General features: G+C 34.1%; 1 protein-coding gene across 1 annotated transcript; it reads left to right on the forward strand.

The window, feature by feature from the left end:
- Positions 1 to 12: 12 nt before the first annotated feature.
- On the forward strand, positions 13 to 17972 carry LOC130624956 (uncharacterized HTH-type transcriptional regulator YjiR-like). Its single transcript, XM_057440023.1, has 12 exons — positions 13 to 105; positions 6339 to 6473; positions 7047 to 7153; positions 10956 to 11107; positions 12717 to 12878; positions 13005 to 13131; positions 13358 to 13483; positions 13890 to 14004; positions 15414 to 15485; positions 16533 to 16581; positions 16788 to 16839; positions 17457 to 17972. The coding sequence occupies exons 2-12, from the start codon at positions 6345 to 6347 to the stop codon at positions 17578 to 17580; spliced, it is 1215 nt and encodes a 404-aa protein (XP_057296006.1). The 5' UTR covers positions 13 to 105; positions 6339 to 6344; the 3' UTR covers positions 17581 to 17972.
- The last annotated feature ends 158 nt before the right edge of the window (positions 17973 to 18130 follow it).

Here is an 18130-nt window from a genome sequence, read left to right on the forward strand (position 1 = left end):
CATTATGTCCAACTAGTGTAAAGCTTCGTGTCTGTGCTGCCATCTTTTAACCAACTTGCCTTTTCCTGGAAGAAGGCCGCAAAAGTGAAAGCGATTCTCAAGCAGGTGGGTTTTTCTTTATTTTGAGGATTGCACAAAACCTCCAGATAGCTATATACACTTTTGCTAATTGAAATTATGTTTTATTTTTATTGGTAGGACGGACATCACAAATATTTGGTGTAGAGTTAATTCAGTTCTATAAATAGGACTTGTCTGTGAATGAGATAGATAGAGATGTGCATATTTTACATGGCTAGCCTCACAAATATCGAGGGATATACCCTGTCTATTATTTCCAGGAGGGGCCATGGCGTAGATGAAGAGTCCTAGAGTATTTAATGCTCATTTTGAGCTACGCAGACCCAATTAGAGCCCGCGCTCTACTAGACAACTCCCGGCAACATCCAACGGCCCACACAGTGTGCCATCTCCCCAATTTCCCTCACATGGCTTGGGTTAACCCAGGGCTATGGTAACATTCACTCGCCCATATTGAATCGCCGTCAAGAGGAATCGAACCCCGGTCTCCCGCACAGAGTACGAGAGCTATAACCACTAATCTACGGCGCCACCAAATAAAAACTCGAAAATTCAAAAAGGAGCAACTTTGGAATCGACACTGTCTTTTTCCATTGATATTATTGAGTGGTTGCGTTTCTGCATGTTTTTTTGCTATTTGATAGCTGTGTGGCTTCGTGCAATTTAGTATAGACCATTTTCCGGTGACATAGTTGTTAAGATTTCACTTTCAGTTGAGCCTTCGAAAAAGCTATCCAGCTATAAATGCGCGACATTACACTTATTCTACATTTCCTGATAACTTGCACACCTTGTTTAATTGGAGCTTCCAGTGCACCATTTTAAACTAGTTCTCAGAAATTATATAACTCTGAGTTATATAATTGCTGAAAGACTGTGGTTGTTTTGAGGTGTGAATGAGAAATGTTTTGACTCCAGAAAATATATTAGGTAGCTAAGATTTACAAGATTCTCTTTAATACTCTGCAGAGCAAGGCATCGTATAGCTATATGTATATGAGGTATTACTTTGTACATGTTTAATACACGGACGTGTACACTTTTAAAGTTCATGGCGCCGTAGATTAGTGGTTATAGCTCTCGTACTCTGTGCGGGAGACCGGGGTTCGATTCCTCTTGACTGCGATTCAACATGGGTGAGTGAATGTTACCATAGCCCCGGGTTAACCCAAGCCATGTGAGGGAAATTGGGAAGATGGCACACTGTGTGGGCCGTTGGATGTTGCCGGGAGTTGTCTAGTAGAGCGCGGGCTCTAATTGGGTCTGCGTAGCTCAAAATGAGCATTAAATACTCTAGGACTCTCCATCTACGCCATGGCCCCTCCTGGAAATAATAGACAGGGTATATCCCTTGATATTTGTGAGGCTAGCCATGTAAAATATGCACATCTATCTATCTATCTATCTATCTCTAAACGGGAAGTCTTTTTTGCTAAATTCTGTGTTAACCAAGAAATAGATTTGCGTGTTAGGTTCTCTTAACCTTTAGAGAAAGCAAATCACACTAGAAATTAAAAAAAGGTTGCAAAGCATTTTGCAAGTTGCAAGCAAAATTAAACTATCCAATACTTTGTCCCTAGCGCTTCTTGTTTCTTTAGCGCTAACATCTTTCGAAATACATCAAAATTGAATATCATATAGAAGAACCCTGGGGACGAGGTAGGAAAATGAACGATCTGCAGAACAATTCGTTGCGCAAAAACAGTTTTTTTTGTGAATAGACTGCGCGATTATTTGATGTGCGTGGGATATTCTTTTCACATAAAAATACCGGCACTAGAAGCCACAGAATCTGCTGGAACGAATTTTGAAAACTCACGGGAAACATTTAAAACAAAAACAAGGGATGGCCAAGTCAATGGAATTGAAAGCACTGTTTTTCATCTCAAATAATTAAGGCTAATTCGGAAATAAAGAAAAAACTAAACAATTTGGCAACTTTACTAATTTTATATGCAACGTTCCAACCATACCAACAGTTTCTAAATCTGACAAAATCATTTTAGAAGTGTTTATTTTTTCAGAATTTGATTGATGCAAGGCCAAGGGAAATTAAATAAGTTTATTGTCCTAGACCCATTCAAAAACATATGCTTCTCATCATTCAGGTTTTTTTCAACCAACATTAATGTAATCACCCAGAGGAAATTATAATGTTTCTTGTCTGTGTTTTAAAAGCTGAGTACACAAATACAATTACAAGTGCTAAACTTTGGCAATCATATTTTGCAATCAGACCCTTTTAAAAACTATGCTGAATCATGTCAATTATTAAATTCAGCACTAATAGAAAAGCACCTTGGATAGGATTCTTTGTTGGATGAATAAAATGACTGACAAATGGTTTATCGTGAATAAAATAGTAATTTTTACACAAATAATTTAAAAAATAATGAACTTTTTTATGTGGGTTGTTCTCAAACACACGTGGGCGGTGGAGAAACTGTGATGTAATTTCTCTTGGTCTATTATTCCTGAGAATATTCTAAAATATGAGGGTGTCAATAAGCTGTAAAGGGCGAGTTCGGGCAACTTTTCCAATTAAATTAGTGGTTGTCTTCCAAAACCGCCCACACTTTCCCGAACTTGCCTGGAGCATTTCCAAAATTCAATTCCTTGTAACATACCTTGTGGACGATAGTTGTAAAAAGATGCTTCAAGAGAAAGGAGTTAATAAGCTTAAAAGTTATTTATCAAGTAAATTTTATCAAAAACCATCAAAAACAGTTCTTTTAAGAACTTTGCTACCGCATACTTTAGTTTATGGTCTATGCGGGTTTTTTTGGGTGAATACTTCAATTTTTTACTAAACGCTAAACTTGCCCAAAAACGCCTGCACGGTATGCGGCGTATGCAGCTTATCAGCACCCTTGTTCTAAAATTACAAGCAGTTTCGAAGATGCCCACGCCATTTAGAGGACGTGTGCGGCTTGGGCATCCTTGCAGTTCTGTTTAATGACAGTTTTAATGTTTTAATGTTGTTTTAAACCTTGTTCTCTGGGAGGGTGTACATTTAATGACAGTTTTAATGTTTTAATGTCGTTTTAAACCTTGTTCTCTGGGAGGGTGTACGGACAACTAATTCCTATTGACAATTACATTGCTGTTGGTTTGATAGCAAAAGTTTTTTTTTTTTTTTAATTACTGTAACAGGTTACTTATATAATAAATAAAGAACTGTGATAAAAAAAAGTTAGTCGGCTCACTCTAGCACCCAGAGCTATTTGTTTTGTCTGCGCCCTAGCTACAGGTTTTCCTATATCTGGCTATCAGTTAGGTAGTAATACAGCTTCTCCATATGTATTCTACAAATTACTTTCAATTCTTTTATACAAAACTGAGCTCTAGCTAGCTACCTTTCGTGTGATTAAGCCTTACCTTGATTTGGATAAAACCAATTAAAATTGATAATATTGTATTTTTACATCTTCTTAGAAACAACAAAATAAAACACAGCTCGGCGCGTTATAATTGTACAAATTACTTCAATAATTCTTTAGAAAAGGGTACCTTACACAGGAGCTTTCCAATCCAACTCAAATCTCCAGAAAAAGCACAGCAACAAAAAAGCTTAAAATACACAAGTTAAGTCGATTAGAAACAAAAAATATGTGCAAAAATATCAGTCCTCTTTCTTTACGCTGATTTTATATGATTTTTTTTTATCGAAATTTTGGGAATCTCAATAATTCACTTGGTATACCTCCCGTGTAGCAAACGTGCTCCACAATTTTGCTTCGCTTACAAAGCTCAATTGCTTCGCAAAAATTTGTGAAAATTTTTGGATTTTTTTATCCTGATTATGTCATGCCGACCGGATTATGAACGCTGATATAATGGCTGGCTTTTGTGAATAAACCATTGACAAATTATTCTTGCATGCCATTTTTCTCTGCAAGATAGAACACCATTGAAAACTAGCCATAGCGAAAGAAAAAAGTCTCATGTAATTTTTCTTTGCATGATAAAACACCATTGAAAACTATACAGAGCTAAAACAAAGTCTCAACGTAGTTCTTAGTAATAACTCCTTGTGTGACTACATTTCAACATAATATACTTTGAAGTAAATACATTTTGCGAATAGGTGGATTAATTTTTTTCGCAGGAATTGAATTCTGGGGATTATCTGAATTATTCATTTTGCGGGAATTAATTTTGGTGGAAAGTTATTAAACTTGCGAGTCCCAAAATGTAGTTTCCGCAAAATTGTTTCATTTGAGAATAACAACAACTTTGCCACCAAGACTATTTGCTTGCCACGAATGATATAAAGCCAGTTGACCCGGATTATGTTCATTCTATAAGTGAGAAAATATTAGAGTACCACCTTTATACGAGCTTTCGGTAGCGTCAGAACTTTTGGTTCCGTTATATATCTATTTTTGCAATAGAGTTCATATTCAAAACGTGAAATTTAACAATCACATGAAATTTTTGTTTTTTATAATTACCACAGCTGCTAAGGGATTGACATAAGAAAATATTTAAAAATTTAATTATATACCCTTCGTGTTTCTATTGTTTCAGCAGACAAACATCTTTTATTCACACATGGATTTATTTGTTAAAGTATTGTAACAACTTTTAAACTTATCTTCTGTATATATTTTATTAAATAAATTGCAACCTGTTTAATCATTACTTTCGTTTTTGCTTACACACCAGTTGTTTATCTAATTAAAAATGCAAACCTTTAAGGGGGAGAGCAACTTTAATACTACGTTTACTTTGAGCATGAATTTTTTTACATGATAAGAAAAAACACTTGCAAGAAAAACTAAAATTTTTTTAGCTTTTTCTGAGAAGAATTAAAACTTTTTTTAGCGCGATTATGATAGTTGATATTTTGTGATTGTTCACAAATGGAAACAATGACATGCATGTCTTAAATTCGAATTAAAGTTTTTCTTATATATATTTGTTAACACACACAATGTAGATAACAATAGAAACATGCAAAATACATGTGATAACAATAGACACATAAAGTTTTTTTTATGTAAACATGACTTCATTACGCGACATCGTGAAATGCGTGTACATGTAACATTACATTCAGGCGGTACTGTAGATCTGCCCTGATTATGTATGTTCTATAAGTGCCACTTAATATTTTTAACTGTTGACATAAGTGTCAAATAATATAAAAAGTGTCGTACATAAGCCTACCTGTCCTGATTATGTTGCCTGGATTATGTAGTTTTTGCCCTGTTTATAAACGGGGCAGCGTTCATAATCCAGGCAGGGCAGCACTACAACCAGTACTGTATATGCAAACATATCATACTACAAGTATAATACAGCAAATGTCTAACACAGCTATGATGTCAATGCTATTAAAATTTTAAATTACTTTTAGTCAACACTGGAGTAAAGATTATTAAAAACCATTTACTTTTTTATTTCACCTAAAAAATGACAAGAAAATTTTGAGCTCTTCTCCTTTAACCCTATTTGGTCCGGGGGTTTTCGAACATATTATGACTGGGCAATATATTCCCCCTCCCCCCTCAATAACTTTTCATAGGCTTGCTCAAATTGAATCAAACTTGGCACACTTATAGTATATCACAAAGGAAACAAAATGGTGACAATAAGTTTTTGCTTGCGTCAGCACATTTTCTGTGACGTCATCAAAAGCATGAATTTCTTCAAAATACCACCGTCTGCTTAAAATTCAATTACTTTAGTTCTAGAGCAAATTATTTTGAAATTTCCAAAACAATCGGGGAATCGGAATAATGACATGGTCAAAATTATAAAGGTTTCATAGAGCGTTTAGGAGTTATTAAGGAAAAACCATCCGGGGGGGGCGCCCGTCGGACTGAATAGGGTTAAACACCACCTGTTGTTAATGCCACACTTTGAATTGCTGTTTTAAATAAACAATCTGAAAATGTATGGCATCTATAAACACATAGTTGAATCTGGTTGGGCATCCTAATTTTCCAATACCAATGTTAAATATACATATTTTCATGTACAATCTTGTTCCCAACACCCTTTATCCTTTATTATTATTAGACCAGTCAGGATTATGCACATGACAGTATGGACAGTAACAGAAAAGTCAAAGCAATGAAAGTTCACTTTAAAAAGACTGAAAAATATTTCTGTCAGCAAATAGTAGTAGTTCAGAAAGCCTACTTTATGGATATACTTATTTTACTTTATTATTTTTCATTGTTTACTTTAGCATTTGGTATTATAATGCCCCTGAATATGAAATCTTTATAACAAATTTCTGTTTTCAGGACAATATGGACGATGTACAAGATGTAAAGAAACTATTGTCTTCTTGTAAAGATTCCATGTTGTTTTGGCAGTTCACCAGTGACATGGCAAAAAAAATTAATCCCATTGTTACAGAATCAACAATGTCTTACATTGTGAGAAGTAACTTTTGTAGTACCACATTTTATGTAGTAAACAATTTATTTATTTATTTATTCATTCATTCATTCATTCATTCATTCATTCATTCATTCATTCATTCATTCATTCATTCATTCATTCATTCATTCATTCATTCATTCATTCATTCATTCATAGTTATACCGTTATCAATGAGTGTACTGTGAAAAGTATCCTAGTAGATAAAGCTTCAATTTGAATTGGGAAACAGTGCAAACACAGCAGCTGATCATTTAGACAACCACCTAAGATATTAATCCCAGTCACATGCTGAATACCAAGCAGAAAGGATCGATTCACAATGTTATTGTCTCTAGTATGACTCAGTTCAGGTTTAGGCCTGCAACTTTCTACACTGGAAGCAAACACTCTACCACAAGGCTATATTTTCCAATTTCCTTAACTGTTTTGTTGCACAATTTTAGAGGTTCTGATGTTTAAAGACTAGATTTTTTTTACTTCACAATTTAGCTAAGTTATACAACTTGTTAGCTACCTTATATTCTTTTTTAGAATTACCAATACTGAAATTAACACATATTCTTTAGAGCAAAGGCAACTACAACACTTACAAATACGCCCTTAAACCTGCACCAGAATATTTAGAAAGTTTATCATCATTTTTGTCAAAATGCTATGGTGAATCGGTATTAAGGTATGATAAATTTACTTATAATTTTTAATAGGAAACATGAAATACTTATATTCCAGTGAAAAAAAAAAAAATTTCCTATGCTAAGATAGTCAAACTGTGCTAAAAAAATCCGTTTAACGTCCGTTTTCCATGCTAGCATGTGTTGGACGGGGTATGTTAATGACCCTCTTCCAATCTGATCTAGACTGAGTTAGATATAAACTCAACTTCCTCTGTATCAAGTCTGTCCTTATAGCTTCCTCTGCCAAGTCTTTCTTGGTCTGCCTCTGGGCTTTGCCCCAGGAACTATCAAGTCTCTACACTTTCTTACCCAATTACCCCCCTCCATTCTTTCCAAGTGCCCCAGCCAATTCAATCTTCTTATCTGAATAACATCTTTAATTCTACGGATACTTAGCCTGCTTCTTAGCTCATCTGAACTCTTTCTGTCTCTCAGACTGGCATTACACATCCACCTAACCATTCTCATATCATTCCTTTCTAAACGGTCAAGATCTTCCTGCTTTTTACACAGGCCTCATACAACCTACCTTTTAACTCAATTGACAAGACTCTGCTAGTCAACGAGGGAAGTAACTCTCTGATTTTTTTCCAAGCAAAACCTATCCTGTAAGTAACACTTCTTCCAACACCCCCTTCACTGCCCAACATATCACCTAAGTAACAGAAGTTCTCAACTATCTCTAATGAGCCACTGTTGTACATCATTAAAGCTGGAAATACTTCATTCTCTATAATCTCACCTTTACAAGGCTTGCATACAAACTGAATGTCAGCTCTTAACCTTCCACCAATACTACTGTATTTCTTATGTACCCAATGCTTGCAAGTCTGACAAAAAATTGAGTTATTACCAACCCCTTTCATGCGAACTCCACAAGGCCACATTCCAACTGCAAGGTCACACTTGGCTGCAATGCTACAAATCACGACTTTAGACTTTGCTCTGTTCACCCTTAGCCATTTCTCTTCTAGTCCTTTCTTTCACTTCTTAAACTTTTCAACTAATTCTTCCATCGACTCTGCTATGAGAACCAAATCATCTGCATGCAATAACTCCCATGGACAACCTGTTCTGAACTCCATCGACAGCGCTTCGAACAAACAACAAAGGACTAAGTACAGGACCCTGATGTACACCAACATTTACACAAAATTCATCACTAAGTGAATCGTTAATCCTGACACGACTTCTAGCATTGCTGTACATAGACTGTGCCATCGTAACTAGCCACTCATACACACCTAATTTTCTCACAGCTCACCAAATAACTTAACGTGGCCCTCTATCAAAAGCTTTCTCAAAATCTACAAAGGCAAAATAGAGATTCTTTCTCTTTCCTAAATACCTTTCTTGAAGTTGTCTGAGTAAAAATATTGCATCTGTAGTGCCACGCCCTGGAACAAAACCAAATTGTATCTTATCTATATCAATTCTTCCTCTAAGTAACTTATCAATCATTCTTTCAATAACTTTCATTACTTGATCAACCAACTTCAAACCTCTATAGTTACCTATTTCTAATGCATCACCCTTGAAACAATTCACTATTACACTCGACTTCCATTCACTCGGAATAGCGCCATCCTTTATAATCTGATTAGCAAGACTTGTAATAAGCTCAACTCCAATATATCCAGTTGCTTCTACCATCTCTGCAACAATACCTGATACTCCTGCAGCTTTGCCAATCTTCAATAGCCTCCACTACCCATTTTGTCTTGATCTGCATAGCTGGCCCTTTTACTACATCATCATCAGACAAATTATCCTCATCCCAATCAAACTCAGTGTTAAGCAACCTGATTGCCCTGGTCTTCCCTTCTTAAAACATCTGCAAATCTGTTTCTCTGTGCTTCTGATTTTGCCTTATACACTGCTGTATGAGTATGACGCTTAGCTTCTAAATAAATATTTTTACTACCACCTGACTATATTTTTACTACCACCTTGATCCTTGAAGATATTATTTCGGTATGTCTGTTCAGTATTTATATTACTGTTGAAAGTTTATCATTTCTTGAACATGATAGTTTAGTAGGCGACGTTTCGGGAGATCTTTCTCCCATCATCGGTTGATGATGGGAGAATGATTCTTTTAAATAAATTTTTATTTTTTTATATTAAATGGCGATTTCTACATTATTAACTGATATGACTAACATTAATAGCTAAAGTATTGTACCTTTTAATATTGCCCTTGACCAGCATTGCCACTGAACCTGGAAAACCTGAGAAACTTTGAATAAGAGGAGGCCTAGAAAACCTGAAATCGCTGACTAAACTTAGGACAAGAACCTGGAAAAAACCTTAATGATTTTTTTTTGTGAATTACCCTTAATACTGTGTAAAATACTAACAGAGCTCAAATAGCGTAGCAATCTGCAGTAAATCTGTTAAGTACACAAGAAGGTGAATTCAAGTCGAGGAGACCAAGTAACAATTTACATGAAAGCATTTGGTGTTGAGTTATGCAGACCTTATGATATTAATAAAATTAATTTTTTTTTTTTTACTAGATAGTGTATTTGAACATTATTTAGCAGAGTTTCAAACTGATTTAGCGTGACACATGTTTCTATTATGTATTTGAAATGATTTTTCGATTTTTAGGCATGATTTTTTACTGACTGTGTAAAATACTAACAGGGCTCTAATAGTGTAACTTTTATACTCTGCGTCCATAATCTAGAGACATATTTTCTTGTTTAACAACCGCCCTTAACTGGACTGTGGCAAGAATCTTCTCATAAGCAACATATATTACTGTGTATATAAAGAGTACTAAAGCGTGTATCAGAGAAATTGTGTGTGTATTAAGTTTTCTACTGGTAAGTACGGTCTTCAGAGGGAGAGGAAAGGATTCAGTATGCCGTTTACTATCTTGGCTAAACAATACTAATGGTGAAAGGGCCTATTTGCTAGTTTATACTGTAGGATGATGTACTTTTAGCATATATGACTTAATCACTCCAATAAAAAATGAGTTCTATTTTTCTCCATTTACATTAGCCTTATATGATGCAGCATTACTTTCAGGCGTCACTTCCCTTATACAAAGGCAGCCCAAAAAAGGGTCTTTGTGGAAAATATTTCATATCATGAGTGGACCTAATTTTATCCTAAAACATGCAAAACTGGAAAATTCAGTCCTGCCCTATTAGCCTATAATAGGTCAAAATCTTAGTACTTTGTCGTATTATACAGTATAATTTATATATATTTATATATACTTTATGCTTTATACTTTATGCTTTATAAACTTTTAACAAGTACCCTGAATTGCAAAGCATGTTTCTTCTCATTCATGTGATACCAGACCTGTAAAATTAGGGATTTTAAATAGTATTAAAACCTGTTATAAGCCACCACTGTACTGTACCACATTGAGAATACAACATTGTCTATTAAAATTTTGTCTTTACAGTTTCCTTTAAAACCAATGATGGGAACACTACCTGCGTTATATTGAGCTATTCAACTTGAAAACTACACCTAGTGGCACTGTTGAGAATCAAAATTCTTTTTTTATAAAATGTTTATCATTGCGGAAACTGTAAATGTAATTTTCAACAATTTGGTTCCCCATTAGCGAGCTAAAAAAGTGATCTCTTTTTCGAAGCTACAATACGTATTTCACTGCTATAGCAATAATTGGGAAATACTTTATTAATGCAAGATGTTTTAGTGGGTGACTTTATGTCATTTGTGTATGAACTCTTAGTCGCTACACGAGAAGTTTGTATGTCACTGAAAGTCAGAAAACTTAGAAACAATTTAGAAGTGTTATTTTTATTTTAGTTCAACTCTGACCGCTACTTATGGTTCATCGTTTGGTTTTATGTTTATCATGAGTCATTTTCTCGAGAAAGGAGATTATGTTTTTGTTGAAGATCTCACCTTTCCACTTTGTATCCGAAGCAGCAAAGAATTCTCTCTTAACGTGGAATCAGGTAGTGTTATTATACGTAGAGTACGAAAGAATACTATTGTGAATGAAATACCATGTAGGTACTGTTTTTTAATGGGAAATAGAAAAACTAACCCTGTGAGTTAATTTATTTTTTAAATGCTTGACTTGAAAATTTGAGTCTTTCTCTGTAGTTGTTTGTAAGAAGGGAATTGTTTAATGCATGATTTTGATCTACATTTTTATCTCTATCCAAAAAAGACCTATAGACCAACAGACTTAAAAAAGGAATTTTAATTTTCTTTATTGTTTTTTTTTTCATGGAATTTAGAGGCAGTTGCAAATTGTTTTCTATATATAATTGTTAATGTTAGAAAGCTGAGAGCTAAAATCAACTTTTAAATTATTCAGCCTTTTTTTCTGTTTTTTTTTATTTAACATATTTATAAACTGTTTACAGAGTGTGACTACTTGTGACATGGTTTAAAATGGTCTTCTTTGTCTTTCATTCACGTTTGTGTAGTATGTTAGTAAAGTATAAGGGTGTTAGCATATGGCGGAGAGTGGCTTTAATGTTTCATGTTCACCGAGCTGCTTTTTTGTAATATCCACGTACCAAGTACTTACAAAAAATAGGTTATGGGTGGTATTTTCCAAGAACAATCATGCCTTTTTTGTGATTTTTTTCCCAGTCACTGTAAATTGCACTGTGTTTGCCTCATTAGTTTGTATAAAGAAAGAAATTGTCATTGAGATTTGGTCCTTGGAAACCCCCTTAATTAATTGGTGCTAATATATAGAGTTCGCTTCATAATCACAAGGTCTGTGAGGGAAATTGGGTAGGCAATGCCGGTGTATACGGTGTATATCAATGTGGGTCCTGTGTTCTGAATACATGTATGTATTCAGAACACAGGACCCACATTGATAACAGTGTTCCAACACTGAAGTGGTCATATCTTGTATAAATATTCGGAATAAAAGTAATAATAATAAGAACGTTCACAGAAAAAAAATGTTTATAACTTCTGCTGAATAATTAAAACAAAATTTTCTGATATTTAAAAGCATGTTCTCGCTATTGTGTCAAACGTTGATCAAATATATTTTGATGATGTCAGCAAAAATTTGTCAAGATTTGTCAAACTGTTGCATCTATCGTGTTGGTCTTGAAGCACTGATTAAAATAATGTAAGATAAAGTCTTTGCCTTTAGAATTCTTAATATATCAAAAAACTGCTCTACCAACTTGCTCTACCAACTTAATGTAAAGGTCACATGCTTTCTATTTCGTTAAGTTAATATTTCGATTTAAAGTAATCTTCGGAAATAGATGAATTTTCCCAATAATTGACTCGCTTGTGGTCCGATGTAGGCCCTAGTTAATCGCACAATTCAACACTTTTTGGGTCATTGACATCGTGATCAAAATGTTAACTCTCTAACTGTCTGTCTTCCTATTCTAGTAGATTTTCCCACAGGAAATTTCTATGTTGAAATTATCTAGTTTTTGTTATTCTTTGTCTAATAAATACTGCCTTAAAATGTACTTTGAATTAACTTCCAGGCCAGTTTTTCTGATGCTCAATTTGATTATTTTGAATGACTGCTGGTGGTGTGTTATTTCAGTTTTCTTATTCTAAACTCTTTAGTATGCTGTGATCTGGATGGCATCGACGTAATTGAACTTGAGATGAAATTAAAAGAATGCAGGGCAAAATGTTCACGTGAAGTGAGCGAGAAGAAGCCATATTGGGCTATAATATTTCTGATGACTGTTGTGCACAATCCAAAAGGGACCATATATTCTGAACGTAAGACTTTTGTTTTGTCCAAAATGCTTTTGAGGCTCATATCAGACTTTATATTTTGTGTGTATGCTTCATAAACTTATCTTTCTCTCACATAAATAATAAAAAGTCAAATTTTGTTTTATTTAGACCGTTCCAAAAAAGTTATTGAGTTGGCAAGGAAGTATAATGTTCTTGTTGTTGCCGATGATATTTACAACTACTATCAATATGATGGTGACACCAATACGAAACGATTGGTGGCATATGATGATCCGTAAGTATTGTTAACTAATAAAAATCAGGAATCCAAAATGTAATTGGTGCGCTCGGGTTAACAATTAGCAGTGCAAGAAAAATATACAAAGGAAACGTGTGGAAATAAAATTTATCAGCACCCACCTTAAAGAAAAGATCATAGTATTGTTTAATTATACATCACCAAATTTCAAATTTACTAGAATACTTTTGTGTTTCTAAACTAGTCTTCTTGCTCTCTTTAGGTCAGATGCAGATTACGGAAAGGGACATGTCATTTCAAATGGATCGCTTTCAAAAATTCTCTTTCCTTCCCTAAGGCTTGGCTGGCTGGAAACATCGCCGTGGATTATTAAACAACTGGAAACAGCGTACAATGTTATTTTGTGTTTCTCAATGAATATAACATCTCCTCTTTTAAATGTTACCATGCTGTAAATGTTGCTTTCCAGAAGATAATTTGTTAAAGTTGAAAATTGCCAATAAAGTCACAAGAAAGAAAAATCATTTAGAAAATTTCAGTGCATTTTGACACATTTAAATATTGTGCGTGTTTTGTTCTTTGTGAAAGATTTTCTTGATGTGTAGCTTTCAAAGGATAATTTCTTTTCCAATGCCGACCCTTTAACGATATTAATGTCTCTAAACACAGAAGTTTTAAAGACATTGTTCCGTGTTTCATTGTTGTTGGTGATATATCCCTGAATGTTTGAATGAAAATATTTAATTAGCGCTATCATGGGTGAAATTATTAAAAAATTTCAAAATTCTTTTTAGACCAGATTACTTCAGTGGAGGTAGTTACAACTACTTTAACCAAGGTTTAGCAGCTGCTATCTTAAACCACCCAAGATTTCCAGACTTTTTTGAAGAGGCTAAGAACCATTACAGTGTAGGATCACTTAACAATATTTTACGTGTTGTGTTGTGATTTGAAACGTGTTCATAAAGTGATTGAAATATTATTTTTGCTGTCACTGATTGTGGACAGTTTACTTGTTCGAGATGTCGATTAGATCTTGAAAAAGGCAGGACATTTGCAGGAATTAAAGGTGAAGTCCATTTTTGCCGTTTTGGTAGGCTGCGTTGGATTGTTAAATTTCTTTGTCGTCTTTGTGTTATTTCTCATGGTTTTTTATTTTTTGATCAAACAACTTCTGAAAAAACTTGAAAAGTTAAGCATTTTGCACATTGAGACAGAGTGGGTTTTAAAAAGTGTCTTTGATCACTTTGCATGTTTTTGAATGCTTTTCTATATATTCTTAAATATAAATTTGTTTCATTTTATACTTGTGAGGAAATGGCCTCCTCAAGTAATTGCCCGTCTTCAAAAGACACATTAAAATTGTTTTTACTTTGATGTTCACAATAGATACATGAACACTCAAAAAAAAATGCAGTGTTTCGTTAAGTAGTTTTTGATGCAAATTTAATCTTCTAGTTGTTAGCCGTATGGAAAATGCCATTTAAACATTGCTACTTGTATATACTATTTTGACAGACAGACACATGGCGATCATTATAATATAAGGTAGTCATTAGCTCATGATACATCCATGGGTTTTCACTGTGGTACGTATCCAGAACATCACTATTTCGTGCATCTTTAGCACAAAGCCGCGATTCGACTACCATTTTGAACAGAATACCGTTACTAAAGAGACTAGTCGTCAACCTGTGGAAAAATCCACGGGGTCGCCCGTCCTTTATATGTCGCATTTCATGTTTCCGTAACAGACAGACAAGCAGACAGACGACTGGTGTTATTATAGACTACTTTGTAGTCTCTAGGCAAAAATCCACGGGTTTGCCCATCTTTTATAAATCAAATGTCATGTTTCAGTAACAGTTATAAAATCGCCAGTTACAGCTATCGCTACTGTGTTACCATTTTGCGCAGAGTCATAATTATTATTGACTCTGCGAGGGACACAGGACGAAGCTGCTCACAGTCATTTTGAAAACATATATATACATATATACATATATAAAGCTATATATATACATATTATCAAATAGACTAGTTGTCAACCTGTGGAAAAAGGCACGGGGTCGCCTGTCCGTGATATATCGCATTTTGTGTTTTTGTAACAGACAGACAAACAGACAGACGACGGCTATTATTATAGAGAAGACTAGACGTTATCCTGTAGAAAAATTCTGGGTCTCATATTATCATTCATATTCAGGGCATTTCCATTTCCAGCAATTCTAGAAAAAATAGTTGTCCAGCTACCGTTGGGTGTTATTCATATGGAGATGTATTTTCCAGACCTGAATTTTCTGTTTAATTTTGTGTAGAGATTTATGAAGCTCTCCTGTGAATATCTTGAAAAACATTTACCAAAAGAAGTTACATTGAACAAACCGAAGGTATAAATTCTGTATGTATGATGTGCTTGTTGATGTGAGTTAAAAATGCAGGCGTGCAAGGCTATTTAGGCGTGCAAGGTATTTAGGACAAACGTATCATAGAAGAGATAATATTCTCAGATTATTCTAATTTGAAGCTATATATCTATCCTTTCAAATTTTACCCATTTTTTTCCTCAATAAGTTTTCCTTATTTCTGTAGTTTCACCAATCATTTATCTTCTATACTATCGGAAAAATGAAGATGGTGCTAAAAAAACAACTGCTCTCTTAACAAAAATGTTTGTGAAAAAATTCTTGCTTATTTGTAGCCTAGTTAACTAAGCTTTCTTCCAGGATATTAAATTCAGTTTCTCTCAACCGAACGTTCAGACGCAAACAAGTGTCAAAGCAAATCCCTAATATTCTACTTCACCTCAAGAATTACAATCAACCAATAAGCATGAAGTCAGCGTGGGTACGCCTTACCCGTTCAAATAATACAAGATTTAATTATGATCTGTTCGGGTGAGTGAAGCCATTTGCGCTCAAAAGTATTTCCCGATTTAGCCACGTGACCAAAAAACAATAGATTTAACCAATCCAGAAAGTAACTATTCCGATTTCATGGTGGTAAAAAAAATTATGCTGGATCTCCTGGCTAGCTTATTTGTGAAATTAGAAGTTTTTCAAAACGTACTTATTTACGAATCTTTATGCTCTTAAAATATAAACCAATCCAAATTTTTGATCTAATTTTACTCTTTTTTTCCCTTCCTAGTTTTTGGACGACATTTTAATGTTGTCACAAAGTCTTTTCTACAGTAAATTAATGTTTTAGATAATTAGGAAGAGTTGTTATTGTTTCACTCATTCCAAAAATTATCCTCAATAGAACATCCCCATTTCAGGTTAACATATTTCTCGTAAAATAATTTACGAGAAACGTGTTTACAGTTACTATACATATGTTATCTAACAAAAACATATATGGAAATAGCAGATATACGTCTGAGTTACACCCTAACACTCAAGATGTATCCATGAAATTATTTCTTCTTTTTACAGGGAGGATTTGTGTTGTGGCTTGAACTTCCTGAAAATTACAGTAGCCATGGTATGATTTTTATTTCATGTTTTATGTCATGTCATGTCACGATATTACCTCGGTCAGCGTATTGACTTCGCATGCTCAGTCTATACTTTTAATCACGGGTAATATCGGTATAGATAGACAGACCAGCTTGTATTGTAATTGTACAAAACGCACAGACGGTTAATAAGCCTTTAATATCTTACTTCCTCACTTTGTTTTTTTTATAGTACTGGTAAAAAGATTAGAAAAGTATGGTATGTCTGTGTGGCCGGGAGATAAGTAAGTCATTGTGTCGAACCATAAATTAAAGCCAACTAATGTCATTTATCGGTGCTATTTAATACATCGTTTTGAGGATGGACAGACTAATAGAAGATGTAACAGTGGTGAAGGGAATGGACAGGCTAACAGTGATTGAGGTCAACTTATAGTGGGATATGATAAGCGAACTGTGCTGGAGGGAATGAACGGGTTAATAGTGATCAAGTAGGTGGAACATGTAACAGTGCTGGAGAAAATGAACATGTTAATAGTGATCGAGGAGGTGGAAGATTTAACTGATTAAAGGTTATGATAGGCGAACTTTACATGAGGAAATGGGCAGGCTAATAGTGATCGAGAAGGGTGGATTATCTAACTGAAGAAAAGATATTATAGGCGAACTAACAGTGATCTAGGAGGTGGAAGATCTAGCTGATAGAAGTCGTTTTTGTTAAAAACTTCCCTTACCCAAATGTGGTGGAAAAGTATTGTATAAATTAAACTTGGAAATTAAATGCTTCTATATTGTGCAGTGTTTTGTGTGAATTTTCATTATCATATCAAGATTACAAACCATCACATCGTGCATTTTTTTTATTTTCGTATTTTTTAATTCTGTTTCTATGTTGTTTTAGTTTCAGCCCTTCAAAGGCATACACGAACTGTTTTCGAATATGCGTGACAAATTATCCTGAAAAAGATTTACTGTTGGCGTTGGAGGTGTTGTGTAAAGAGATTACCAGCATGCTGCATGACTGAGAAAAAAGTTCTTTATGTTGTTAAAGAATATGTTGTGGTGTGTTTATTATACTGAAACAGACTTTTATAAAATATATAAGGAAATATTTTTTGGATTACAGGTATTTTTTTTTGCAGTTCTTGAAAGTACAGCCCTGATTTTCTAGAGGTTAATATTTATTACGTGATATCAAGTAACGAGAATTTTAACCCAAGTGATTCTGGAATTCTGCTGACAATCCAAAGCTTTCAATGTACCAAATTAGTTGTGTTTTTGACTCGCTTTTTAATTATTTTTTGATTCGATTTATGTTTTTGTAAATATAGATATATATCACAACAAAATCTTTTGAAATATTTTATATATAAAATTAAAAAAAATTGTCTACATATTTCTAAAAACTATACAAAAATATCTTCTTTATCAATTTCTGACTATCGTATGTATGTTTTTATAGACACTATGTCAGTGTATATTCATTATAAGAATATAAGGTTAAAAGACATTAGGTCTATTCCTAAGAACAGTGGAGAAATAAAAATAATGACCAGCCTGGTTCAAATTTTGGTA

The sequence above is a fragment of the Hydractinia symbiolongicarpus genome, chromosome 14, assembly GCF_029227915.1.
Source record: "Hydractinia symbiolongicarpus strain clone_291-10 chromosome 14, HSymV2.1, whole genome shotgun sequence".
Taxonomy (NCBI): Eukaryota; Metazoa; Cnidaria; class Hydrozoa; order Anthoathecata; family Hydractiniidae; genus Hydractinia; species Hydractinia symbiolongicarpus.

Bases quoted from the DNA above. Each gene is read 5' to 3' on its own strand.
- LOC130624956 (XM_057440023.1), top strand. From the start codon at position 6,345: ATGGACGATGTACAAGATGTAAAGAAACTATTGTCTTCTTGTAAAGAT. The intron at 12,879-13,004 runs GTAAGACTTTTG...TGTTTTATTTAG, and splicing joins AGGGACCATATATTCTGAAC to ACCGTTCCAAAAAAGTTATT. The intron at 16,582-16,787 runs GTATGATTTTTA...TTTTTTTTATAG, and splicing joins TGAAAATTACAGTAGCCATG to TACTGGTAAAAAGATTAGAA.